Source organism: Lissotriton helveticus, chromosome 5_1 (genome assembly GCF_964261635.1).
Source record: "Lissotriton helveticus chromosome 5_1, aLisHel1.1, whole genome shotgun sequence".
In the NCBI taxonomy this organism is placed as follows: Eukaryota; Metazoa; Chordata; class Amphibia; order Caudata; family Salamandridae; genus Lissotriton; species Lissotriton helveticus.
Genome location: NC_136065.1, coordinates 2,030,169,080 through 2,030,196,366, shown reverse-complemented (window position 1 = coordinate 2,030,196,366; position 27,287 = coordinate 2,030,169,080). Strand labels below are relative to the sequence as shown.

Here is a 27,287-nt window from a genome sequence, read left to right as displayed (position 1 = left end):
CCTCACTCACCCCCACTCACCCTCAACCCCTCACCCTCAACCCCTCACCCTCACTCACCCTCACCCTCACCCACCCTCAACCCCTCACCCTCAACCCCTCACCCTCAATCCCTCACCCACACTCACCCACACTCACCCACACTCACCCACACTCACCCTCACTCACCTTCACCCTCATTCACCCTCAACCCCTCACCCTCACTCACCCTCAACCCCTCACCCTCACTCACCCTCAACCCCTCACCCTCAATCCCTCACCCTCACCCACACTCACCCACACTCACCCCCACTCACACTCACCCCCACTCACCCACACTCACACTCACTCACCCTCACCCTCACTCACCCTCACCCTCATGCTAAACCCATTAACAATTCTAAAAGCACTAACTCTAATGCTGCGAGACCTATTGCATTTCTAATGCTTGTTCTTTTCTTATTCCAATTTACAATAGTTTTAGTCTAACCTCTGAATAACAAAGTTATCCACTTATCATACTCGGTTTCAATTATTTTACATTATTATAGTTTGTGAATTCCCTGACAGGTAACTTGAATAGTTAGATTTAAAAACAAAAACAGCGGCATTGCTTTTGGTAACTCATCGATAAAAAAGAGTCAACATCAAACTTTAGACCAGATAATTAAACAATTCTGCCAGAAAGCACATGATTTTATTAACTCCTAGCTAAACAACTCTCAGAAAACACGAAAGAGTACTAGAACACAAAGTCATAATTGCTGATGAGTTTAGGTAATACCAGCACATAACTCCTTTGAACCCCCATGTGGAACTGTAATCCTGGGCATCACAAGTACTACAGCATCATTCAGTACATGGATTTTACTCACATTCACCAGGTTTGATGTAGCTTTTCTCTAAATGTAAGAAAAGAAAAGAGGGTATTTGAAATTAGATTAGGTGAATAGAATACAGGAAACTATTTCTTAGTCTTTATCAAACTTACCCAGTTCTGCAGGAAATGCTTCTGTTATAAGAAAACAGGTAATGGTAGATTAGATCCCAAGTTATATATTAGCTCCTCTTCAATATATCTTATACCATTTCAGGTAAGGTTCAATTATAATTTACACATGGTTATTTCACAAAAATAGTGGGTTTCAGTTAAAAGTACCTGTCAGTTAACATTGGTAATACTATAAAAAAGTGATAAAAAATGGCTCGCAACACAAACAATATCCCAATTCAGATTGCTTATCAGGGAACGTGTTGAGTTCAAAGACCATTAAAGCAGAACTGTTGGCGAACAGGGGACATAGTTAACACCCAGACTCTCTGGCAAAACAAAAATACTTTAAAGCTTATGACCAAGAAGGAGTGGAGTCTTCAATAAGTCTGACCCCACATGTAATCTCCACATTGCAAGAGACCAGAACCAATCTTTACTTGTCCTCTTTACTAAGCCCCTATTTCTTTTTTTAAGAGGAATTGAAAATGTACAATGAAACAAATGATCTTACTTGTTTAAGTGGGATATTGACTGCTTGGTTTGGTTGCTACTGGACAGAAATTATGTCACACAACAGCATAATTGAGATTGAGGCATTTATTATTAGCGCCGGGTAGGAGGTATGTGACCTGCAGCACCTCAAGTTGCTCACAATTGAATTCCCTATGGAACCAACAACACCCCATGGGTCCACGTTCCATTGAAATTTTATGAGCTAAACCCAGCACCTCCTGCCCGTTCAACAATAAAAATTAAACAGACACAATTAAGAAGACAAGAAAACATACTAATTTCAAGGCTGAGAGAACAGAGAAAACAAGTAGTTGACAAAGGAAGTAAGGCAAACACCTGGAAACAATTGAACGTGTAGGACGAGGAAACCTTTCTTATGTAAAGTTTGTAAACTACTTCCTTAATTGGCCATATCCATGCCATCACACACTTCATCAATCTCTTCACCTGGAACAAGTGCCAACCTGTCTTTATTCCAGACATGACTATCACTGGTACACACAACTTGAGACATTACACATACAACATGCACTCGAGAAGAATATCTATATTTTCCATCAGACTTCCATTACAAATTCCAACCGGGAAGGATCAATCATGTGTAGACCCATCCAATTTCTGTTTAATTTGGGCACCGGTACTTGTCCACCATAGCAGCATAAAAGAAGTGATGCCTGCTGTCACATTTGGCGATTATGGAATAAACCCTGTACCTGACAGCATACCGCCAATTCATTTTGTTGACAAAAGCAAGCTGCAATTGATCGGTTAAGTGTGCGGTTGAAACATTCCACTAACCCAATACTCCTGTGATGATATAATTAACTCAGATCTGCTTTATACATGCTTTATACCATATTCAGATAAGAACCTACACATTTGGTCTGAAACCAATTGTGTTTCATTGTCGGTTACCAATTTTTAGGGATAACCCTCTCTCCCAAACACTGCTTGTAAAAATTCTCTAATAGTATATGTTTCTATATTATTAACAAAAGCAACGTGAGGCCACTTAGACATGTAGCTAATCAGCTAATCAACACCAAAGTATACTTGTATACCTCACCAGGAACTTTTAACAGGTCGGCAATGTAAAAATCCAACTTTTTCAAAAAAGATATATCAGATTCGACAGAAATCACTGGTTTTGAGAGTTGACTGTTATTGCTCAGGACATATTTTTCACAATTGCACACAAAACACTCCAAATGCTTTTCGATCCCTGGCCACCAAAACCCTGCTCTCACTCTCCGCTTCACTGCTCGAATTCCCATATGCCCTTAGTTGGCAATATCCAACACTTTCCCTCAAAATACTCGGTACACCAATAGTTCGATTTTCCAAACAAAAGCTTCATCACATGTCAACTCATCAACTCCTTGAAAGTAGGGACCTAATTCTATACCCACATTTATAGTGTCTGGCCAATTACCACTAACCCCACTCTTCATCTGATACAAAACAGTATCATGTTCAAGAACATCCCTCCGTTCTTGCTCAGAAATTGCACCACTCGTCATGGCAAGCACTTGATACTTGTTAGACACAACTATTTTATCCTCCATTTTAGACTTGTTTACATTATTCAATGGTATTCTGAAGAGGTAATAAGCCACCACATTATTTTGCCTGTCACATACTTCACGAAATAATGGTACTCTTACAAACAGCATTGCCATCTAGCAACTCCTGGAGTTGCTCTACCAGCACCTTTGGTACTAAATAAATCCGCTAAAGGTTTGTGGTCAGTGCATTATACTAATGTAAAACCCCAGACAAATGTTCTAAAATGACAAGCACCCTACCACAAAACCACTGCTTCATTCCCAATGATGGAATAGGCTCATTCTGACCTATGTAATGCTCTAGAGGCAAACACGATTGCTTCTTTTCAGCTATCTTTACTTGTCTGTAACACAGCTTTCATTACTAGCATCTGTCATGATGATATTGTGATCAGAAGAGTCAAAAGGTTTTTAAAGGCAGTGCCCTAAAAATATGTGACTTAATTGTATCCATAGCACACTGGCACTTTTCACTCCCAACCTACAGGCTCCTCTTTTTAAATACATTTCTTAAGGGTGCATTTTTTCTATTAATTTTGGACTAATATTCCACTAAAGCCAAATAGGACCCAAGGTGCTCCTTATTCTTGTGATAAAGGGCTTCTTTGATGGCATTCAAGATTTTCAACTTTGGTTTAACATGACTGACACTAATATGGTGTCCAACATAATCCACCTGTTTGCTTCAAAAGTATACTTTAACGTTAAATGTGTTTCTATCAACATAGTTATCAGCTTTGTTAGACGCCTTTCGGGTTCGCTCACATTACCACCGAACACCAAAATATCATCTTGCAAACATAGCACACCTTTGTGACCCTGAAGCATCAACCTCATGAGCCTTTGAAAGTCTGAGGAGTCAAACTCCAACCTAAAAGGCATGCACTTGCAACAAAATGCTTCAACAGGGATGATGAGAGAGGTAAGATGTCTGGAGTCTTCGAATAACACTATCTGATGATATGACCCAGACATATCAAGAGTGGTAAACAAAACAACCCCCTTCAATAGGCACAGCATCTTGGATAAAGGACTGCAAACTACTCAGATAATATGAGTTAGGTCACAGAACTTCAAAGTGCAGTCACTTTTGTAAGCTAGAAATATCGGACACAACCATTCTGAACATTCAATAGGTTCAATAATATGAAGATCACACAGCCGGTTACCATCGTTCTGTAGTTCACCCCTCTGTCCAACCATTTTAGGCTGAAATCTATGTAATTTTCCTATATTTTAATTTAAAATCTCAAGAAAAATACCTGCTCCAACACATCTTTGTTCGATGATACACTCATGCAGTTCTCACAATTGATACTGAGTAAACAAGATTTAGATATAACTCTAACAGGATAATTAGGGTCTAGAATTATACCAAAATCTCCTTGGTGATCCGAATCTAGCAAATTCAACCCATACATATATTCAAGTCGTATTTGTTTTGTTCTCAAATTCCATTTGTCCATCAAAATTACCAACAACTCTGACTTTAGCCCCATCATATGCAAAGATCTGCACAGAGGATGCTCTCAAATCGAAAGGCTACAATTTCTTTAACACATCTGACCCAATATTAGTAAAATGCAACCCAGAATCTGCCATTCAGATGCACATCACACTTTAGAGGTTCTTTCTTAATGTTAAGCACACATACCCTGCCAACATTATTCTCAACAACATAGACATCGGAATCATTACTCTGCGCACCAACATTCATTACACAGAGTACAATATTATTTGTCACCACTACTGTCCTCCATATTTCATAATACTTACAGGTCCGTCACATGGGACTAACTCTGGCAGAATGGCATTTCTCGATGCATTGAAAACATGTCTGAGGTAAGGCAGTATTTGGCCGAAAAATATAGTTTTTACTACCACACCTAGTGCACACACAAACTTTTTTCCCACACAAATTGTCTTATTTCTAATCCTGTTTGCTCTCAGATTTCGTACTTAGTGTCTTTAGTTGGATTTTTCCATTGAAGATTAATAATCTCATTGCACTGCACTTTGTCAGTATGAGAAGGCAGTTCCTTAAAATAAGCATAGTGCTTGGTAATGGTGATAGCAGTCTCCAAATAAGGGTTGTCAGTGGCAAGCAACCATGCCTGGATTTTCCTGTTGGATGCACTTTCATTCAACAGGAAATCCAGGCATGGTTGCTAATCACGGAGGGTCTCACCATGCATGTCACAATCTCATAAAGCTGAAACAAAATTATCAATAGATTCTTCTGTTGGTTGAGATCTGTGCAAGAATTTGTATGTGTGTCATTCTAGTACCATATTCCTACTAGGTGAAACATGTTTTACAAGTGCCTGGAAGACTGCAGCATACGTGTCTACGCTGTACGTTGAAGTTTGTTCTCCAGCTTCCTCTTGATTAGTGTGAATTTTTATTTCTATCAACAGTAAAACAGATCTGCCTCCAGGACTTAAGTTAAGCATCAATAACACTTTTTAATTTTTTTATTTGAGGATGTGTCACCATCCATGACATCAAAGTAAGCCTCGAAAACATCCTTCCAATGTGATCATTCTTGGGATGGTTTGTCAAGCACTGACAAAAATAGTTGAGGGGGTGATATGCCTTCCAAGGAAGATTTAGGACGGTACAGTGATGCATTTTCAAACCAACAATTTACAAACATGCAATATAAACACTCTAAAATGATTAAAGGCGTTTATTTGATCAAACATCTCATATTATTAAACCTAGGGTGCCCCAACAGTTATCTATAATATGGAAAGGATTGAATCAACAATGGGAAACCGATTCTCATGACTTTCTCATCAATTTTGATATGAGGTTGAAGCTTATTTAAGGAACTCAGTTGCTATACCCACTATATAATAAGTCTATTCAAAATACTTTCTTCTCTTCATCAAAAATCACAGGGTCATACTTTGGAGGGTATGCAAATATGGGTCACAGTAAATTATACGAGCTAGATTTAGAATTTACCATCTAGGCAAGCACTTTCTAAAGCTCTTCAAACATATATTTCAAACACTCAGATCGGTCTATTTTATTTATTTGCAGTTTGTCTGCAGTATGAGCGATATTCCATCAGAATATCTACTTAAAAATATCACACTACCATAATATTGTGGCAAAAATATAGAGGACCAAAATGGCAGCAAGGCAAGCATACATAGGAAAGTATTGGTTACTTCAGTTAGCCTCACATGTATGTCCCTTGACGATAAGATATGTAGATGCACAGTTAAGAATAGTGAAACTATATTTACCTGTATCTTACCTTTTCAACATTTTGGTCCTTAATATTTTGGGTATTCTATTAGTGCAAGATGATATTTAGCAGTTTGTATTCTGACATACAATTGAGTGAGCCATACGTGACTAGGTAGAAAAGCATTTTAAAGAGGACCAACTTACAAAACGAGCAAATTAGTTAGAAGATCATAAAAAGTATATTAGGTACAAAGTTACTACAATTACAATATAGGTTTACTAGAACATGCTATAGCAGAACAGAGAATTCACAAATGCAATTTTTATATATCACTTGTCATCAACACAATGACTTTCTATTATTCCTGATCAAGTTGTGCCTCAATCATAATTACTTTCTGTTTAACAACACATTATATCAAAAACTGCGTGGTGTTGCCATGGGTGCCTGTTTCTCTCCCAGCTATGCTTGCCTTCATGTTGGTTGGTGGGAGGAACGGGTACTCATGGTAAACCACAGGGCAGCTTGGGACACTCACATCATTAAATGGCTACGATACATAGACGATGTCTTTGTTGTGTGGAATGGGTACATTGAAAGTGCATTTGAATTTGTTACCTCCATCAACTGTAATGCTTTAAATGTGGAGTTCAATGCCCACATTAGCAAGAATATGATTGAGTTCCTAGACATCACTGTCTACACTAAGGAGGGTAAACTGCACTCCAAATTACACCGCAAGAGCACTGCTGGTAAATCTACCATCCACGCAACTAGCTTTCATCCCAAACACCAGATTGCTAGTATACCGTACGGAGAGATGCTCCGTCTGAGGATTTGCAGCTCAGAATCCGATCTTACCAAATGTCAAGATGAGGCTCATGATCGGTTTATTGCTAGGGGGTATAGCAACACTTCACTCCAGAAAGCTAGAATTAGAGCCAATGAGATACCTATAGTCACCCTCTTAACACCTGAAGCTACTACTGTGATACATGACACCACTGTCCACTCTGTCAATCACAGCCAAGGCACTGTAGACACTCGCTTAACCCCTTGCATGCTGATGACGGCGCTCGTAATCAGCACTACGGCGCTCGTGTGCTGATGACGGCTGAGGGCCGTCATAAACCCGCCCACTCGCGATTTTGCCGCACAGGCGCAGAATTGCGGCAGCATGCAAGGGGTTAATCATCACCTACAGCAGAGATGAGAAAGCCATCAAGTCCATAATTAACCAACACTGGTGCATAGTGCAGTCTGATCCAGTTCTTGGCCCTATGATTGCCGACAAGCCTACTGTCACATATCGCAGAGCATTCTCCTGAAGAGATGCTCTTGTCAAGAGTAGCCCAGAGGTCATCAGCAAAACCAACTGGCTTTCAGACGCCAGGGGTTTCCATAAGTGCAACTCCTGCAGAGCCTGCAGATTTGGCATCAACACCACCTCTGTTATTGCTAAGTTTTGTAACAAACCCATTACACTGCAACACAAATACACATGCAGGACTGAATTTGCGGTGTATATCCTCCAATGCAGATGCAACCTGAAATACGTTGGCAGCATCAAGCTCAGCATCAAGCTTCAAGTGCATGTTAGGATATTGCAACATCTGAGGGCTATTGTTAACAATGACCCCAGTTACCCTGTGGCTAGACATTTTAAACAGGTGCACAATAACAACCTAGAGCACCTCCAATACCTTGTGATTGACAGTGTACCCATGTTAAGGCGGGGAGGTAACCAGGAGAAAAAGCTCAGGCAGCTCGAAACCCGTTACATCCTCGAACATACTACTACAGAAAAGATTGAGAAAAAAATTACAAAGTTTAAGGTGATTTCAGGTGAAAGGCCAAATTATTCTTGTATTTGTTGTCGACGAACTCACTATAAAAATGAGACTAGGACTGTTGATCTATATTTAAAAAGTGAAAGAGAAAATAATGATAAGTGGAAGGAATTTGCAACTTATTTGTTGGTAGAGGATTGCTTTGATTTGGGTTCTGATCAGCGTATTTGTAAATATTGTTATAACAAATTAGACGATAATAAAATGCCTGGTAGAGCTGTCCATAATAATCTGGAGTTGGTAACTATTCCTCCAGAACTGATAGATTTTTTTTTTAAACTGTTTTTATTGAGATATAAAACACCTGGTCAGACATGATGGTAATCGTTGAAGCATTGACGTTTCAATCGTACATTTCTACAAGCAACCTATTCTGGGTAATGCAATTATCATTTATATAACCTTCTACAATCCCGCTAATTCCAGTTGAAACATCCTCTCACTCACACTCCCCCTCTTCCTCATCAGAACTTTCGCCCTCTGATTCTGGTATCGGTTCACAAATGTCCCCTCGGTATGTGTTCAAGGCCTCCCATACTTTGGTCCATTTACAGGGGCTCTTTCGGCTGATGTACACCGATCGCTCAGTTACCATATTTATGTCCATATCTCTACACCAGGCTGCCAAGGACGGAGTCTCTGCTACACCCCATCTTTGCGCAATGTTCCTCTTTGCTACAATGAAACCAAATGTGGCCCAGATCGGCCTGTGTCGCGTGAGATCATTGGGCTCCCACACATTCAGTAGGCATCTACGTGGTTCAGGTAGAAGCGTTACTCCCAGGGCCTGTGACATGGTGCGCAGCACCTTCCACCTTCCACCAGTAATCTAATATCTTTGCACATTCCCATAATGTATGGATGAAGGACCCTTCCTCCACACAACCTCTACGGCAGTACGGCTGTTGTGCTCTCTGTATTCGATGGAGTGTCATCCTAGTGTAGTAGACTCTATGAAGGATTTCGAGCTGTACCAACCGGAATCTCGCGGAGATTCCTACCTCTTTGGGGGAGGCCGCCGCCTCCTGCCATTCCGTGTCGTCCATGTCACCCACCTCCGCCTCCCACTTAGCCCGCAGCGAGACCGTCGGGTCCGGTGAATTATAAATTTGTTTTTTGTATGTGAAAGATGTGGCCTTCTTTTGCATGAAGTCAGTGAGTAATCGGTCCTCTAGCGGAGCAGCTTCTGGGACGTCAGTGTCTTGCGGGATCACTGTTAATGCGCGTCGTATTTGCATGTATCTGTATCTGTATAATTCCGTGGATTCTAGATTATATTGTTGTTGCAGTTGGGTGAACGATATAACCGTACCTTTGTCCCAAAGATCCCTCACCGTGGAAATGCCAATTGAGTCCCATTGTGCAAATCCTTTGCTTTTTCGCAGCTGCCCCAGCTTTTTGGTGTCCCACAGTGGTGTAAGCTTAGTGAGTACGCCTGCCCAGCCCAGCCTTCTCTGCGCCGTGTGCCACAATGCAATTGTGTGTTTCGTAGGGCCCTCGAGTTTCTGCATCATACTTTTGTTATATAAGGCCGCCAGCATGTTATCAGCGCCTAGTTGCGCCCTATCTGCCCTGTACGCCGGATCGTCTTGAGGTACATGGATCCAGTGGTTAATGACCTTAAGGTGTGCCGCCTAGTAATACAGCAGTATGTCTGGGAGTGCGATCCCGCCCTCGTACCAACTTTTGTGTAACTTAATTTGTGCTATACGTGCCGGTTGATTCCCCCAAAGCAATGTTGATACTTGAGTCGCTATTTGCTGAAAATATCGGTGCGGGACTAGGAACGGCGTGTTTTCTAAAACATAGAGGAATCTGGGCAGAGCCATCATTTTGTATAGTGCCACCCTGCCCAGCAGTGATAATGGAAAAGAAGCCCAATGGGTCACGTCCCGTCGTAGTCATTCCAAAGGAGGTGTTAGGTTCTTAGAGAAGAATCCCGCTGGGTCCTTGGTGATATGTATACCCAGATATTTAAATGAGTCATTCGTGATGACCAACTGGCAGCCTGTAAGAAGGCATGGTGCTGGCCCTCGTAGTATATAAAGGATCGATTTAGACCAATTAATCGTGTAGCCGGACACGTTCCCGAAGCCTTCGCATATGCGGAGGAGTTCAGGAATGGAGTAATCCGCATTCGTTAAGTATACCAATATGTCATCCGCATATAGTGAGAGACGATCCTCCCATCCGTCTTTCCAGTGAACACCTCTGATCAAGGTACTTTGCCTAATGATTGTTGCTAAGGGTTCCAGGACCAGCGTGAATAGTAGTGGCGATAGAGGGCAGCCTTGACGCGTCCCCCTCGACAAAGGTATCTTGATTGATATGTGCCTGTTTGCCGTCACACGCGCCCTGGGGTTAGTATACAGGAGTCGCACCCCGGCACAGAAATTTGGTCCAAACCCTAGACGTGGGAGAACTGCGAAAAGATAACTCCATTCTACCATGTCGAAGGCCATTTTTGTATCTAAGGACAATATTACTGCCGATTCTGTTAATGAACCCGATTTCGCTAGAGCCCGTAGAGACGGCGGAGGTTGAGTGCAGTATTCCTGTTGGGCATAAAGCCCGATTGATCGGGGTGTATTAGACTTGGTAGATAAGCCATTAATCTATTAGCCAGAAGTCTGGCTAGGATCTTTGCTTTTGCATTAAGCAGAGATATAGGCCGATATGAGGTGCATTCGGACGGTGGTTTGCCCGGTTTGGGGAGCGCCATTATAGTTGCTAGGCACTGGTCCGGCGGTAGTTCGCCTTTATCCAGGCTGTCTTGGTACATTGCTAGTAATGGCGGGCTCACAGTGTCCGCCATCCGTTTGTACCATTCTATTGGTATACCATTTGGCCCCAGCGCTTTCCCGGACTGTACTGACCTAATCGCTAGCTGCAGTTCTTCGACCGTTAAATCCGCCTCCAACTACTGGGAGGCTTCCTGAGACAGCGTTGGCAATTCTATATCATGGAGGAACCGTGCCGCGTCTGCCTCCGTCACTCCTGACGTTGGTGTGTACACTGCACGGAAGGACTCAGCCAATGCTCTCACTATGTCTTCCGGGTCAGTTGCGAGGGGCCCCCCGGCCTCTGAACGTGTCGTATACTTCTAGTGCCCGTTTCTTGCCTATCGAGCCATGCTAGTAATTTACCAGCCTTATCTCCCACTTCATATATCTTATTCCTGGTCGCTGCCATGTTCATTTCCGTCAGTTCCCGTAAATGTGTTTTGTGCTGCTGTTGTCTAAGGTGTAGTGTGTGTGCTGTGTTTGGGTTGGGGTCCGCTGCGTGATCAGCGTCAGCCGCCTGTAGGACTAGTTCAATCTCAGAGAGCTCCCTTTGCTTTTCTTTTTTATAGCCGGTAATGGACGCTATCGCCTGCCCTCTAAGGACCGTCTTATATGCTTCCCATAGTACGGACGGGGAATTCACCGTCCCGCCATTTTCTCTAAAGTAGTGTTTAGTTGACACTTGGAGTTCTTTCCTAATTTGCGGAACTTGCAAAAATCCGGGATAGATAGGGAATATTCATCAGCACGATTTTTGGTAATAAGAAAAGGCCATTAGCACTGGGGAGTGGTCTGAAATACCCCTGTGTTTGATATCTATTTCCTGGACGTTGTGTAAGCTCCAGTCCAGCATCAGAAAGTAGTCAATTCTGGACAGGCTATTATAGACAGCTGAGTGGTATGTGTACTGGGAGGTCGAGGGATGTACCTGTCGCCACACATCCACCAGGCCCTCTGCTTCCGCGAAGCTCTGAAAGCGGGAGGTGCAATTTGTTGGGGATCTGGGCGGGTATTTGTCTCTAGTTGGATCCACCACGGCATTAAAGTCGCCTCCTAATATAAGGTCCCCTTCCGGTAGCGCAAGAATGAAGTCGCTGAGCGCTGGGAATGCTATTGCCTGGAGCGCTGGTGGAATGTATACACTATATTAAGGAGTTTGCCTTCCCATTGGCCCTGTATCGCTGCAAAGCGCACCTGGTCATCTATCTTGGTTTGGAGCACTAGGAATCGAGAATTTTTTTTTCACTAGTATACCTGTGCCCCTGTATCCTGAGGAATACTCAGAGTGCGCCACCATTTTATACCCCACCTGTCCATTTCCTTGCACGTCGTCCCGGTGAGGTGTGTTTCTTGCAGCAACACAAGTGTCGGGCCTATGCGTTTCAGCGAGTGCAGTACTAGGCCTCGTTTTATTTTGTCACCCAGGCCGCGGACATTCCAAGTCACTATTATCAAGGAGGTTACGTGGGTGTCTAGGGCTGCAGAGTGCATTGGGTCAGGTCGTGGGCTTCGCGCCATAGATATGCCAAGTGCCTAATGGGGAGTGTCGCTTACGTAGTACAATTAGTGGGTTGTGTACCATTCGGTTTCTCGTTTTGCTGTCAGTGCCATTACTAATCAGAACAGAGCTATAATGAAACAAACAATCATCAGCTTTCTCCCTTGTCCCACCCTCCCTCCCAGTCTCCCTGCTGAACGGAGAGGTCTCAACCTATTTACCCAAAGATCGGTAGTGTGATGTGTCAATGTCATCGCTATCCGCCACAGTCTTAAAGAGCAAGAAAGTAGGTGTTTTTCCTTCCCATCCTCTCCTCGTCACAGTGTCTTTGTTGAACGGGCTCGGAACTACCCGTCTCCCCAACTCAGCTTTGTGTGGTTCAACTTCACACAATTCCTGAAATCCCCAACCCCGGGTCCCACCCTCCCTCCCTGCCTCCCTGCCAAACGGACTCAGAACTGCCCGGCTCCCCAACTTAGCAGAGTGCTTCTTCCCCATCCCAACTAGGTTACTAGCGTGTCAGGGGTAAAGGGTCCAGTAGGAGTAGCTGTCCTTTCTATCCTCCAGGGCCTGCTTCAGTCCAGTGCCTGATGCAGGTTCGACCGTTGATGTTGATGTGTACCGTAAATGTATCGGGAGCAGCATGTTCGATGGTGTTACTCATAGTTTTCTTCGCCTAGTTCCCGCTCTGGTGGGTGTTCCAAGTCCAGTGGACTCGACGGTTGGCCATCTGCGAGTTCCTCTCCATCGCGTCGGCGGTGCGACCTGTTCCCACGTCTGTTGTTGCTCACTGGCCTCCATCCTTCGAGCCAGTCGTGTGCTGCATCCGGCGACTCAAAGAACCAAGTCTTCCCGTCAGCTACTACTCTGAGCTTTGCGGGAAATATCATAGAGTATGGCAGCTCCTGAGCGCTCAATGCTTTCTTAACCTCCAGGAAGCTTCGTCTGCGCCGTGCCACCGCCGCTGTGTAATCCGGGAAGAAAGTCATCTTTTGTTTGAGTACATCTTCAAAATGTCTCTGCAAAGGAATTTATGGATAAAGTACATCAGAGAGACAATCATTTTGAATCTCAGCTGATTAATTTGATGGCATGTCAGCGTGGTACTAATGAGTATTGGTATCGTCGTCATGGAGAACTTAAATGCATGCTAAGGAACTTAGGAACTCCAACGTGGTTTGTTACTCTAAGCTATGCTAAATATGCTTGGGATGATTTACTTGAATTTCTTCAAGAAGCAAATTCAAATATAAAAAATATTGAATACAAGACACCTTGAGAATTGTGCTCTTTGGATCCTGTTAATGTATGCAGATATTTCAATAGGTTTGAAGCTATGATGTCTTATCTGCAATAAAAAGAATCCTCCTTTTGGAGAAGTTATTGATTTCTTTTGGAGAAAGGAGTATCAAGCTAGAGGTGCTCCTCATATACATATGCTGTTATGGATCAAGGATGCACCCAAATTTGGAACGGATTCGGATGAAAGTGTTTTATCTTTAATTGAAGACTATGTCACATGTGCTATACCAAAAAGAATAGAAGAAAACACCTTAAGGCAACAAGTGTTACAATTCCAAAGTCATCAATGTGGCAAATATGTCAACGAAAGTACAAGTCTAATGAAAAGTTTTATACCAAATGTCGTTTTGGATTTCCACGTCCTGTAATATCCAAAGGAAGAGTGAACAGTTTCATGTCAGCTGTGAGACATACCATGACTAGAAAATATCCCAAAAATCCGAAAATTTGAGAAGAAGTGAAGAATCAAAGTATATCAATGATTATAATCCAGTTATTCTCTCAATGTGGAATGCTAATATTTATTTGTTTGAAAGTTTTGTATAGCGCGGACAAGATCCTTGCGGATATCAGAGCGCTTTACGGATATCCAGTATGTTGCAGATAATTCCATTGCTGTTGCACGGTATGTGACATCTTACATAACAAAAACAGAAAAACGGATTTGAAAGAAATGTGGGAAGAAATTTCCCACGAGAAGAGTCTTAGTAAGAAATTGTACAGTTTTAGTTTGAAGATGTTATCCCATCGAGAAATTGGAGCGTACAAATGCTCGGATCGGTTGTCATATGCAAGTTTATACTCAAAGTCTAGAAGAATCTTTTGGGTGAGACTAGGTCTTGCTGCAAAACGAAATCGAGTACTTAAATCTATACAAGAAATTGAATATTTAGTAGAAAATGAACCGGAAAGTACAGATATTGTCAAAACAAATATGTTGGACACATACTATCCAAATAGAAGTCATCATCTTGAAAACATATGTCTCTATGAAGTGCTGCCATATTACACTTTTAAGAGGAATACTACAGAAAACATAAATGAAGGTAAATATCTAGAGATTGGTTCAGAAGGATGTTTGGTGAAACAAAGGAAAGGAAATCTTATTAATCACAGAAAACGGAGTTGTGATACTCCTGATAGAAGAGAATTTTACTATTCAGCACTTTTGCAACTCTCCATACCTTGGCGTTCAGAATTGGAATTACTTGGAGATTTTCAGTGCTATGAAGATTCTTTCAATGCTTGTAAAGATAGCATAGAATGTATAGTTTTTTCTCAAATTATCTCAAAATGTTGAACGATGAAATTGATCAAGAAGCTACTATTGCAGCTGAGATTGCTAGAGACCGTTCTCAAGATAGTCAAAGTTCTTCTCAACTGGGTGAAGATCCACTAGGACAACCAATTCTTGAAAATGAAGCAGCAATCACCATGAATGACGTGAAAACAGCAATGCATCAAGATCAAGAAGATATTATGGACTTAGAAAACTTGGAAAAACAACTAAATGTTGAACAGAAAGAAATATATCAGCAAGTGAAACAACAGATCGACCATGATTTTCTTCATGAAAAGAAAGAATGCACATGCACATCATTTCAACCTATCCGAATGTATGTCAGTGGTCAAGCTGGTACAGGAAAAAGTTTCTTAATTAAAGTTTTGATCAGTTATCAACAAAAAACCGACTCACATTTTCTTGTGTTGTAACTGCTCCAACTGGATTGGCAGCACACAACATTTAAGGAGTTACATTACAACGTTTAATAATGCTACCTGTAGAGCATGAAAACAAATTGGAATATCACAAGCTATCTGGAGCAGCTTGTTATGAAGTTTCAAGAGTGCTAAAGAAAATGAAACTTCCGATTATTTATGAGGTGAGCATGGTCTCAAACTTACTGCTTGCCTTTGTGCATTTAAGAATGCAGCAAATTCTAAAAACCGAATACGATGTCTTATTTGGAGGAAAACGTGATCGTTTTTGGAGATCTACTGCAACTCACTCCTGTAAAAGGACAACCAGTATTTAAAACACTTGTACATGAAAACGCCAAAAAGTCTTTGGGAAGTGTTGGAAATGTTAACACTTAGTCATATTTTGAATACAAAGAACTCATTAAACATTTGCGACAGGCAAATGATGTTGATTATGGAACTATTCTTCAAGATATAAGAATTGGAGTATTGACAGAACATGGCAAACAAGCTTTGCAAAGTCGACTACTTACAAACTTGTTTCCGTATGAAAATATAGTTCCTGAAAAAATATATAAAAAAATTGCAGAAATAAATCTAGAATCTGCTTAATGCCAACACAGCGCAAGTGTTCTACATTCAATGAAGAACTTTGAAAGCTGGAAAATGAACAAATAATAAAAATGGAAGCCATTGCTAAAATAGAGCATGAAGGAATCACTATTATTTTGACGGAAAAATTAAAAACAAAATTGGATTCTTTAGAAAAATCTTTATCTAAAACTGCTGGTATAGAAAATAATGTATATGTATGTGTAAACTGTCGGGTAATTTTACAGCGTAATTTGGATGTGGAAAAAGGTTTAGTAAATGGAGCAATGGGTAAAGTTGTTGATTTTGTTAATTATCAAAATAAAGATGGAGATGAATTTTTGAAAATCAAATTTGATCAAATTGAGTAAGTAAAACAATTTGGTCATTGTTCAGTTTGTTTTTTGCTTGTAAAAGATTTGTACGTACATAGAAAACAGTTTCCTCTTTCTTTGGCATATGCGGTGACTATTCATAAATCTAAAGGTTCAAGTGTAGACAGTGCTTTGGTAAACATTGGAAGTACCATATTTAAAGAGGGTATGGCATATGTTGCATTGTCCAGAGTCAGAAGTTTTTCCGAATTGCATTTGATTGATTTTGATAAGAGAAAGATTAGTGCAGATGCAAACTGTGTAAATGAGTATTATAGGTTAAGAAGATTGTATGCTCCCAATTTAGGTGAATCTCCTGTATATGAAAAGCGTGTAGTAGGTCAAAAAAGAAGATATGAGAATATTTGTAGTGAAGTAAACGAGAAGGAAAAAAATTGCGATTCTCTTATTAACATGACCAGAGAATCTGGATTTCATTAAAGACACGGAGGCTAACATTATGTATTAATCCTTTAATGCAGTCACAAGCAGCTGCTCTTACATCATAGATAGAAAGAACTAGAATGCAGTGACAACATAACAACAATATAAGGCATGAGCAACAACAGAGCTGCCTCTTTTAAATGCAATGAAGCGAAAAGAGGGAGAGTTCGTAAAGCCGAGGTGCAACTTGGACTAGAGAATGATGAAGAAAGGGAATTCCGAAGAAGGAAACAAAGAAAAGTCCAGAAGACGATCCGTTAGGTTGAGTTACCTGAAAAGAAGAATGAAAAATTAAAAGGTTGAAAGAACCTTTGCATCAAAGACAAAAATGCATATTGTAAACAATAAAGGAACAAGACCAAGAATCATATGAATGTAAATAAACAATAACATAAGAATAGATACTCCGTCCAAGGGAGGGACGGGTGGGATAACGTTAGCCTCCGTGTCTTTAATGAAATCCAGATTCTCTGGTCATGTTAATAGGAGAATTGCAATTTCATTACAAGACAGGAGGCTACATTATGCATGTTGGTAACCTTGAAGAACAACATCGGACATGTGTTCAATAGGTTTACAATAATGACGAGCAAAAGTGGAGGCAATGGACTTATCAGCAGCTTTAAGGATATCATCTAACTTACCACCAGACCAAAAGGACTTGCTAGCAATAGCACCTCTGAAAGAGTGGGCTTGAAACTTAGAAAGGTCAATGCCAGCGAAGCTCATAGCCAACTTGACCCATCTGCCGATAGAGTAGGAAGAAATTAGTTTAAAGGGTTTAACAAAAGAAATGAGTAGTTGATTGGCATCCTGAGGGCGAAGGTCTTTTATTTTGGAATCGTATTCTTTCATACAATCAACAACACAAACTTTTTTGCAGTAGTCAAAACGAGGGTAAAAGAGAATCTGACATGCTTTTAGTCTTTCTAAGGATTTCAAACTTAACACCATACATATCATAACATCTATTAGAAATATCAAGAGATTTAACATCAGATACCCTACGTCAAGAAATCAAACATAAGAGAGTAGCAAGATTAATGGAAAGACATTTCCTGTTAAGAAGAGAATGATCAGGCCATGAGGAAAAAAGGTCTAGGATAAGTTTAACATACCATAAGGATTGGTATTTGGGTCTAGGAGGTCTTCTTAGTCTAATACTCTTTAAAACTCTACAAATAATAACGTTCTTACCTACCGTCTTACCGTTGGCGAGAGAATGTCCAGCAGAGATAGCTGATCTGTAACAAATAATGGATCTATAGGAGAGGCCATTGTCGAATAATTCGATGAGGAAATTAACTATATTGACGATAGGAGCCTCCACGGGATCCAAGTTCCTCTCCATGCACCAACAAAACCATTTTCTCCAAATGTTATTGTACCTGCAGTGAGTCCATGGAGCCCAGGACTCTCTGAGGAGAGTGAGTGCTGATTACGAAAGTCCAGACTTTGTTAGATGGCCTGACACCTTCCAAGCAAGAAGATTCAAATTCCCTGAAAGTATTAGGTGGTGATCTTCGCCGTTTGCGTTCAAAAGCAGGCCTTCCATTGCCGGAATTAGAAAGGGGATGTCGCATGACAGTTCCAAGGTCATGGGGAACCACGCTTGAGAGGGCCAGAAGGGAGTTATCAGGACCAGGGAGCACTGGTCTTGTCTCACTTTCTGAAGAACCCTCAGGATCATGGCAAAGGGAAGAAAGGCGTAAGGCTGAAGAGGAGATCAGGGCTGGAGAAAGGCGTTCACTGCAAGGGCGCCTGGATCCGGCATTCAGCTGAAGTAATTCGGCAGTTGGAAGGTCAATCTGCTTGCAAATAGGTCCACATCGAAAGGGCCCCAAAAATGAAAAAGGGATTTGAAAACGTTCACATTGAGTTTCCAATCGCTGAAGTCTAAAAGGAATCTTGAATTCCAATCTGCGGAAAGATTCGATTTTCCGGGGAGATATTCTGCTTTCAGGGAGATTTTGTGTTCTAAACAAAACATCCAGAGTCTCTTGGCTAAATCAGAGAGGTCTGCTGATCTGGTCCCGCCAAGGCGGTTGATATAGGAGACTGCGGAGATGTTGTCCATTTTCAGGACAACAGACCTGCCCTGAAGAGAGTGTTTGAAACTCATTAGTGCGTAAAGTCAGTTCTAAAAAGTTTATATGGTGGGAGGACTCCGCTTGAGACCAAACACCGCCCGTGTCTTGATCGAGGAGGCGAGCGCCCCAACCGTGAAGGCTGGCGTCTGACTCCAAGATGAAATGCTGGGTCGAGCCGAAGATGGCTCTTCCATTCCATGCATCCAAATTGTCCAGCCACCAAGAGCGTTCCGACCTGGCTTGTTGATCTAGGGTTACAAGGTCTCCGTACCAAAGACCAGATCTGAGGGCTTTGGCTTTCACTCTCTGGAGGTTACGATAGTTGAGGGGTCCCGGAAAGATGGCTTGAATGGAGGAAGAGAGTAAGCCCAGAGGTCTGGCTAATTCTCAAAGAGTAAGAGATTGCTGTTTTAGAACAAACCTGATCTCTTTCCGAATCTTGGCGATCTTCTTGTTGGGAAGAAGATGGAGGCATTTTGAGGTGTTTACGGTCAACCCGAGGAATTCTAGAGATTTTGCGGGGGTAAGGATGGATTTTTCCCGATTTATAATGAAACCGAGACTCTCTATGAGATTTATGGTGGTCTTGAGATATTCCAAGAGTTGAGAGGGAAGTTGGGACATGATGAGGATATCGTCTAGATAGATAATTAGGCAAATCCCCCTTTGTCTCAAGAGACGATAGTTCTCATGATCTTGGTGAAACACCAAGGGGCGGACGACAGCCCGAAAGGGAGGGCTTGGAATTGAAAGAGGTGACTGTCCCAAATTAATTGAAGGAAGGGCTGGTGTTCTTCTGCCATAGGGATGGTAAAATAGGGGTCATTTAGATCTAGTTTGACCAGCCAATCTCCTCGAAGAAGAAGGTCTCTGAGGAGGTGAATGCCCTCCATTTTGAAGTGTCTGTACACTAGGTACTTGTTTACTTCTCGTAGGTTTAGAACTGGTCTCCACCCTTTTTCCTTATTTTAGACCAAGAAGAGAGTGCTGACGAACCTCTTTAGGGACCATGGCACTTCGATAAAAGCCCCTTTTTGAAGCATAGAGGAAATTTCCTCCTTGACAATCTGTTGATGTTCCGGTGAAAGAATCAAAGGGTTGGGAGTGTGTAATTGGCAGGGGAGATCTACAAAGTCTATTTTGAAAACCTGAACTGTCTCGAGGACCCACGGGTCTTGAGTTAAAGTTTTCCAAGCATGGTAAAAGTGTTTGAGTCTTCCCTCGACCTTGGGAGAGGAAGGAGCGAGAGAGAGACTTACTTGGAGGGTTGGTGATGGGATTTCCACGGGAGGAGAAACCTCTGTTGCGGGAACCTCTTCCTCTTTGAGTGTAGAGCTGGCGGTTGGAAGGGAAGAAACCTCTGCCGGAAGCTCCTCTGCCTCTCGAGGTTGTGAAGGACCGGCAGTAGCCACGGCCGGAAGAACGGCCCCTTCTTCCAGCCTGACCAAAAAGATTGCTATTGAAGACACGCATCATATTGTTCTGGGCCTTATCTAAGGCAGTAAAGGTGGAAACATACTTCCCAATAGATGTAATCATATTGTCTCCGAAGAGGAGGCCTCTGGGATTTTGTGAAGGCTCCTTTTCGGCCAGGTCGCCCAGCTTTGGATTTATTTTATTGAGGATGGTCTTCCTCCTTTCAATATTGAGGGAAGAGTTAGCATTGCCAAGTAGAACAATTGCCCTTTGGCTCCAACCTCTAATCAGGTTGGTATCAAGGGGGGAGTTGGAGATACAAGAGTCTTCGGCCAAGTCTAGAATTTTGGTAAGGGGGGCCGAGAATGTCGAGGAGAATATCTTGGCAGTTCCTAAGAGCTCTCTCAAGGCCATTCCTAGGGTCTTTACCTAGTTTAAACAAAAATTTGATGAGGTCAGGGTCGAGATTAGGGGTCTGATAGACCTGGTCTTCAATAGAGGGTCTCGGGCACTCAGACCGGAGGGTGTTACGAGTTTCTCAAGAGAGTTTCTGATCCATCTTGTGATGAACTTGGAAACATGATCTTGGGGGAACCATTTGGAACTATTGGGGTGAAAGATGTTGAGGGGAGAAAACATTTCACCACCCAGAGGGTCGAGGATAGCATCCTTAGTGGAGGGGGAAGAGTTAAGCTCGAACTGGTTACAGTCAAGATCACTGAGGGCTTGATTGTCTAAATCGAGGACAAATTCATCATATGGATTGTTGAAGACTTCTTTTTCATCAGAGTGGGTACCTGCATCGTCGTCATGGGCACTATTAAGATTCGTGTCGCTACGGTCACCAGTCAAATTTGTGCTGCAACGGACACCCATCCGATTTGTGTCGCCAGAGACACCTGTATCTTTTGAGGCCTCCCAACAAGAATGAGGAGCTAGGACCTCCCATGTCAATTGAGGTACCACGACCTCCCATAGTGCCTACGTAGTGTTTAGACTTCTAACTGCTCTTGGAATGTAAGAGTTGAGGATCACCAAAAGGGGTGTCATCATGATCGTAAAGAAGGGGTCTTTTAGATGACATAACTTCCTTGAGCGTGTCCATCATGCAGGACCTCATCTCCTTTTGCAGGAATATTTTAAAAGAGTCATTTGTATGATTAGGGGAAGAGGCGATAGCATCGTCTGATTCCATGTCAGACATGACAGGTATTAAAGTAGGGGACAAAGGTGTTTAAAAGGGAAGTTGGTATTAATATCCTACTGGATTAATTAAATTAAAATATTTATATATATTTAAATTTCCTTTGGAATATTATTTAAAAACATTTTTTGTTGTATTTTTTAGTATTTATCTTAAAACAATTAATTGTTAAGTTTTCACACCTTTATTTTTAATTATAAGGTAAAGAAACTGGAGGGGGGGGGGGGGTAGTTTGGTCTCAAGCCAAACAGTTCTTATCCAAATTAAGTGAGGCTGGAGTATGCCTAAAAGAGGTTAAAACTATATCCAAAATTAAAAAGGAGCCTGGAAAGAGGATAAAATTAGTTAAAACTAATTTAAAACTAATTAAGTGGCCAACAGCTGATATGATGCGGTGATCTCCGGCATCAGCTGGCTAGCGCGATGCAACTGACGCGCTCGAGCCAGCCGCTGCCGGAGGATTAGAGGAATGGACCCCTGCGAGGCAGGGGGCATAACGCCACCGCTGCCGAGGACCATTCCTCGTAGAGAGAAGGGAGACGCGCTCGCGAGGACCGACAAAGCGAGCGCGTCCCGAAAAGTAAAAAAAATTATTTGAAAACAGCCGAAAATAAAGGCAGGGGAAGTCAGCGATCAGCACAAGCAGAAGTGTGACGGATGAACCTCCGACGGCAGCAGAAAACGAAGAGTGCGGGCCCGCCCAAAAGGAAGCCCCGATGGTGAGGGGAGGCGAGGGGGGCGGATCGACAACCGAAAATTGGAAGTCGAGAGAGGGAGCGAGGAAGGAAAGGGGAACGGGAAAGGCGATCGAAACAACAATCAAACTGGGAGTAAACCAGAAGCAAGCCTGTCAAAGTCAATTACAATAATCAATAGCAAAACGAAATCAATGAAAAGGGATTAGCACAGAGCATACAGCACAAAATGTATACGGAGAGCAAGAAAGAGAGACTTATCTGCTTGTGAGCCGCATTTAAAAGAGGCAGCTCTGTTGTTGCTCATGCCTTATATTGTTGTTATGTTGTCACTGCATTCTAGTTCTTTCTATCTATGATGTAAGAGCGGCTGCTTGTGACTGCATTTAAGGATTAATGCATAATGTAGTGCATTACTGTCTTGTAAAGAAATCAAGATAATGTTGAGATTGCAAGCAAAAAGAACAAGGCCACTTTTGAAGAGACTGTAGGATATCAGTTAGAAAATAGTTCAGGTATCAACTGCTATGCTAATGTAGTGGTAAAAAAAAAAAAATTCTAGAAAGTCTGCAACAGCAAATTATGGAGAATCGAGAAAAAAGATGTTGTTTCTTGTTGCTTTCTATTTATGAAAAATTGAGAACTGATAAAAGTAAATTACAAAGTGTTTCTGATATTTCAATCTTCTGGATATATGTTCTGGTTCTATGCAATTTACGCAGAATGTCCAACAAGATGCTCAGGAATTTCTAATGTATATGCTTGTAGTATTGGAAAATGAAGGAATAGAAATTGAAAATCTTTTTGGACTTCGTTATAAATGGAAACATGAATGTGAAAATTGTACGTTTACTTCTACCACTAACACAGACACTGAAAGATTCATGTATTTGACAATACCAGACTGTAAAACAGTGTCTTACAACAAACTAGTTAAAGCAGCAAATCAAAACATGGTGTAGCCATGCAAATCAGAAATGTTATCAACGGGGGCGTGGCTTGACGCCGATAGCGATGCCGGTGCCTGAGTGAGGCTCCGCGGAACTTCGGAGGACATTCCTGCATTTATCCCTCGTTTTCGGATATGGGAGTCTCCTCTGCCATCGGAACACGGACGGAGTCTACCTGAACCAGCAAATTGTATTCTTCGCCGACTTTCCAGGAGGAATCCTGACGCGAAGCTCCCAAGCGGTGCACGAATGGCGCGGCCGCCATTTTAAGACACAGACTTTTTCTGCGCAACTCCCGGCTCCCGCCGAATGTGCACAGCTCCGCTCCGCAATGGACACTTAATTTGCCTATCTCAGGTACAGCAACCTTGATCTTCTCCTCAATGCATATAAATTACAGTTTTTCAGTTTTTTCTAAGTAACGGCGGCTCGCCTTCATATACGGCTGCCATTTTATGCCCTTAGCTTCTGTGGCTCTTTTCTCTCCTCACAGACGTATTTGGCCAGTGTTCTCCCCTATCTTTGGAGCTTTTGAACTGCCCTGGACTGTGGCCTCATGCTCTTTGCTTACTTTTTTTTTTGCTTGCTTTTCATGCTGGTTTGCCCGTTTCTGCTTGCCTGTTACCTCTGCTCCCAAGCTTGGATAACCTGGCTGCTCCCAGTACTTTGAGGTCTTTGAGGTATTAGAGGCGCTTGGGAGACGGAGCCTTGATTCCAGCTTCACGTTCTCTCGCATTGCAGCTCAGCTTCACGGACACCCACAGTTTTTCCTGGCTCAGTGCGAACTAGGCGCTCTACTTTCTTATTCTCTGCTACGACCTGGCTGTGGATTTCACTCACTTTGCTTGAGTTGTGCGAGAGGCTGTCTACTTTTGGTACATTCTCTGCTGCCACGGATGGGAATTCTTGACCTCCCATATTATTGAATACAGTGTCATCTTGCCTTTTTTCCCGTATCCCATACATGGGCAGACTTAAACACATGTCGCACATTCCTCGCACGCCTAAATCCACCATCATCAAGAACTCTAGAGTCTTTTCTGCGCTTTCCAAACTAGAAGATCCTTTAACATCCTCTGGTTCAGATATACCCATGGAGCCTACCCAGACCTCTTCAGGGAAAGCCAACTCTAAGAGAGTGAAAAAGGACCCCCCTCCCCCTCCCCTCGCAAGCAAACTACGCCTGTTTCCATGGAACTCTTATTAGACGAGATCAGATCTCTGCGTCCCTTCATGGAAGAAACCAATGTTAAGCTCCAAGTTCTTACCGACAACTGGTCGCAGATGGAAACCAGAGTCGCCTCCGTTGAGCGTTCTGTTGAGTCTTTCCAAGAAACCTGCTCCACAGTTTCTCATCTCACCTCTCAAATGTCTACATTGAAGCGCCAGATGGAGGAGTTGGAAAACAGAAACAGGCGGAATAACCTCCGCATTTACGGCCTGGCGGAGGGGCTTGAGGGGTCCGACTCGTTCACTTTCTTTAAGTCTTTTCTTCCCAAGCTGCTGCGTCTTCCTGAAGGCACTTTGCTTAATATCCAACGTGCGCACCACTTGGGACGACCTTCTTCCGCGCTCTCTCCCACACAGAAGCCCAGAGGTGTCATTCTTTACTTCTTGGAATATACTGATTTATTGATGGTGTTGTCAGCTGCCAAGTCTGCTCCGGCATTGTCATGGTCTGGATCTTCCCTATTTTTTGCCCAGGATTACGCGAAGGCCACCGCCAATCGTCGCAGGGAATTTCTCAACCTCAGAGCTGATCTTCGCGAGATGGGGGCAAGATATGGCCTGTACCACCCATGCTTGTTCAAGGTTACATATAATAACAAAACTACTGCCTTTGAGGACCCTGTCCGTCTTCGGAGCTTTATTAACGCGCACAAGACTTCTGCTATGGATTCATCTGGATCTCCTTCTACTGCACCTGGCTGACCGATGACTGTGTTACCTTTCCCAAATCGCTTCGTTTGGCTCTCTCCAGATCCTAAGTAACTCCTCTACTTGGCTGTTGCAGTTCAAGCCATTTCTTATTTGTGCTGTTCAATATGTTAATTGGTAACTGTTATTCTTTCTATGTTGCTTGATCATTTAATGTTGTCCTTGATATTCACATGACTCTTTTACATGTTTTAATCCTTATGTTACTTCTTCCTTTCTCTTTTTGCCCATACAGGTCTCCTTATCCAAGTCTGACCTTGTCCTCCGGCTTCCCCGTGTAGCCGATCTTGGTGCGTCGCCTCGCCTTTGTCGTTCCATCCCTCCTCCGCGTTTTTTCTGTACTTCCCTCGTTGTAGGTATGGTTCCCTTTTGTCTCTTGTGTTTTACCTTCCCCTTATGTTTTGTTTTTACTCGTTTCCGATGCCTTTTTGTCTTATATTCACTCTTTGTTGATATTTGCTTCCTTCCTCTTCTGTACCTCGCCTCTTTTCTCTCCCTTTTGACTCTTCTTTTTCCTTTCCCTTCAGCTGTCCTTCACATGTTTCCAGTGTTGCTCAGTGCCTCTGGCGCTCTTCTTCTTAATCTCCGGACTTTGTTCCGCTCTCTCTTTCTTTCTATATTTCTCCTCCACGCTGATTTACTCCTTTTTGACTCTCTCTTCTCCCTCTCTCTCTCCTTTACCTTGCCGGTTCTTTCCAATCTCTTTCTTTTGCTCGATTACATGGGTTTTCTCTCATTTTTTCTTTATTGCATTATGCTTGATGTTATTTTTATGCAATGTCTCTGAATATATTATCGTGGAATGTTAAAGGCATTAACTCTCCCATCAAACGTCAACGAATATTGTCACATTTGGCTAAGTTGAATGTGGACGTAGCCTTCCTACAAGAGACTCATCTGACCGACTCTGAATCTCTTCAACTTAAAAAAAGCTGGGTAGGTGAAATCTTTTATTCACCAGGAGATGGGAAGCGCAATGGTGTGGCTATTTTATGCAGGAGGTCACTTCCCCTCTCTATTGTTTCCCAGGAATCAGACTCTGATGGAAGGTGGACTTTTGTTAAATTATTGCTTAGAGGCGCTCCAGTCTCATTACTCAATGTCTACGCCCCTACCATTGGTGAACCTCTTTTTTGGTCTGATTTTTCCCGCCACATTACCAGATTCATGGATGACACTTTCATCCTTGCGGGGGACTGTAACCACCCCTTAGACCCTTTCGTTGACCGACATTCCAAAGTTCATTACGTCCCCAATAAACCCCACAAGCTTTTTACCCAGACTATCTCCCAGCATAGATTGGTTGACGCATGGCGCATTTGTAATCCTACCCTGCAAGAATTCACCTTTTACTCCCCATCTCACCACTCTCAATCCCGGATTGATTATATTTTTCTTACCCACACCCTCACACAAACTCTCACTGCTGCTGAAATTGGTCCGATATTGTTTTCCGATCATGCCCCTGTCCTTGTTACTATTGATGTAATCCCGAAATCTGAGGGCCCCAAGAGATGGCGTTTTAACAACGCCCTTCTCCTGGATCCCGCCTTCACCTCCTCGTTTACTACTTTTTTTGACGAATTTTTTCTACTCAATGATACTCCCTCCATCCCGGCGCATACCGTCTGGGACGCTTTCAAAGCATCTGCACGCGATTTCATTATCCGTTTTGTTGCTAAGAAGCGCAAAGCTGCGCAAACTTCCACCCGGGACATTTTATTAGACATTAAGAGACTGGAGCACGCCTATTTCACTTCTCATTCCCAAGAGTCCCTCACTGCTTTGGTGGCTGCCAAAATGCGCTTTAATAAGAAATCTACTGAGGATGCATCATTGTATTTGCTGAAATCTAGTGCCAAGTTTTATGGGGGACGAAACAAGACTGGGAAGCTACTCGCTAATTACTTAAAGATCAAACATAATAAATTGAGCATTGAAGCTATCTATGATACTAACTCCGCCCTTCAACACAATGACACTGACATCCTCTCTGAATTTTCCCTTTTTTACAAAACCCTATACTCCTCTGAAACTAGACCTACTCCCCATTCACTTACTAACTTTTTTTCTACAATACAGAAACCAGCCCATTTTCCTCTCGATCTCTCCAGTTTGGAGTCTTATGTGACTCCGAAGGAGTTGCTCACCGCACTCCAACATCTTAAGTTGAACAAGGCCCCGGGACCTGATGGTTTCA

At 42.5% G+C, this 27,287-nt stretch overlaps 1 protein-coding gene across 1 annotated transcript in view; it reads right to left on the bottom strand.

The window, feature by feature from the left end:
* LOC144756208 (E3 ubiquitin-protein ligase TRIM39-like) overlaps nt 1-27,287 on the bottom strand; it is a 303,564-nt gene that overhangs the window by 127,141 nt on the left and 149,136 nt on the right. The window contains exons 6-7 of the mRNA XM_078645822.1: nt 969-989; nt 853-879 (exon numbers count right to left, since the gene is read on the bottom strand). Of these exons, the coding sequence (XP_078501948.1) occupies nt 853-879; nt 969-989 (48 nt within the window). The remainder of the gene's footprint in view (nt 1-852; nt 880-968; nt 990-27,287) is intronic.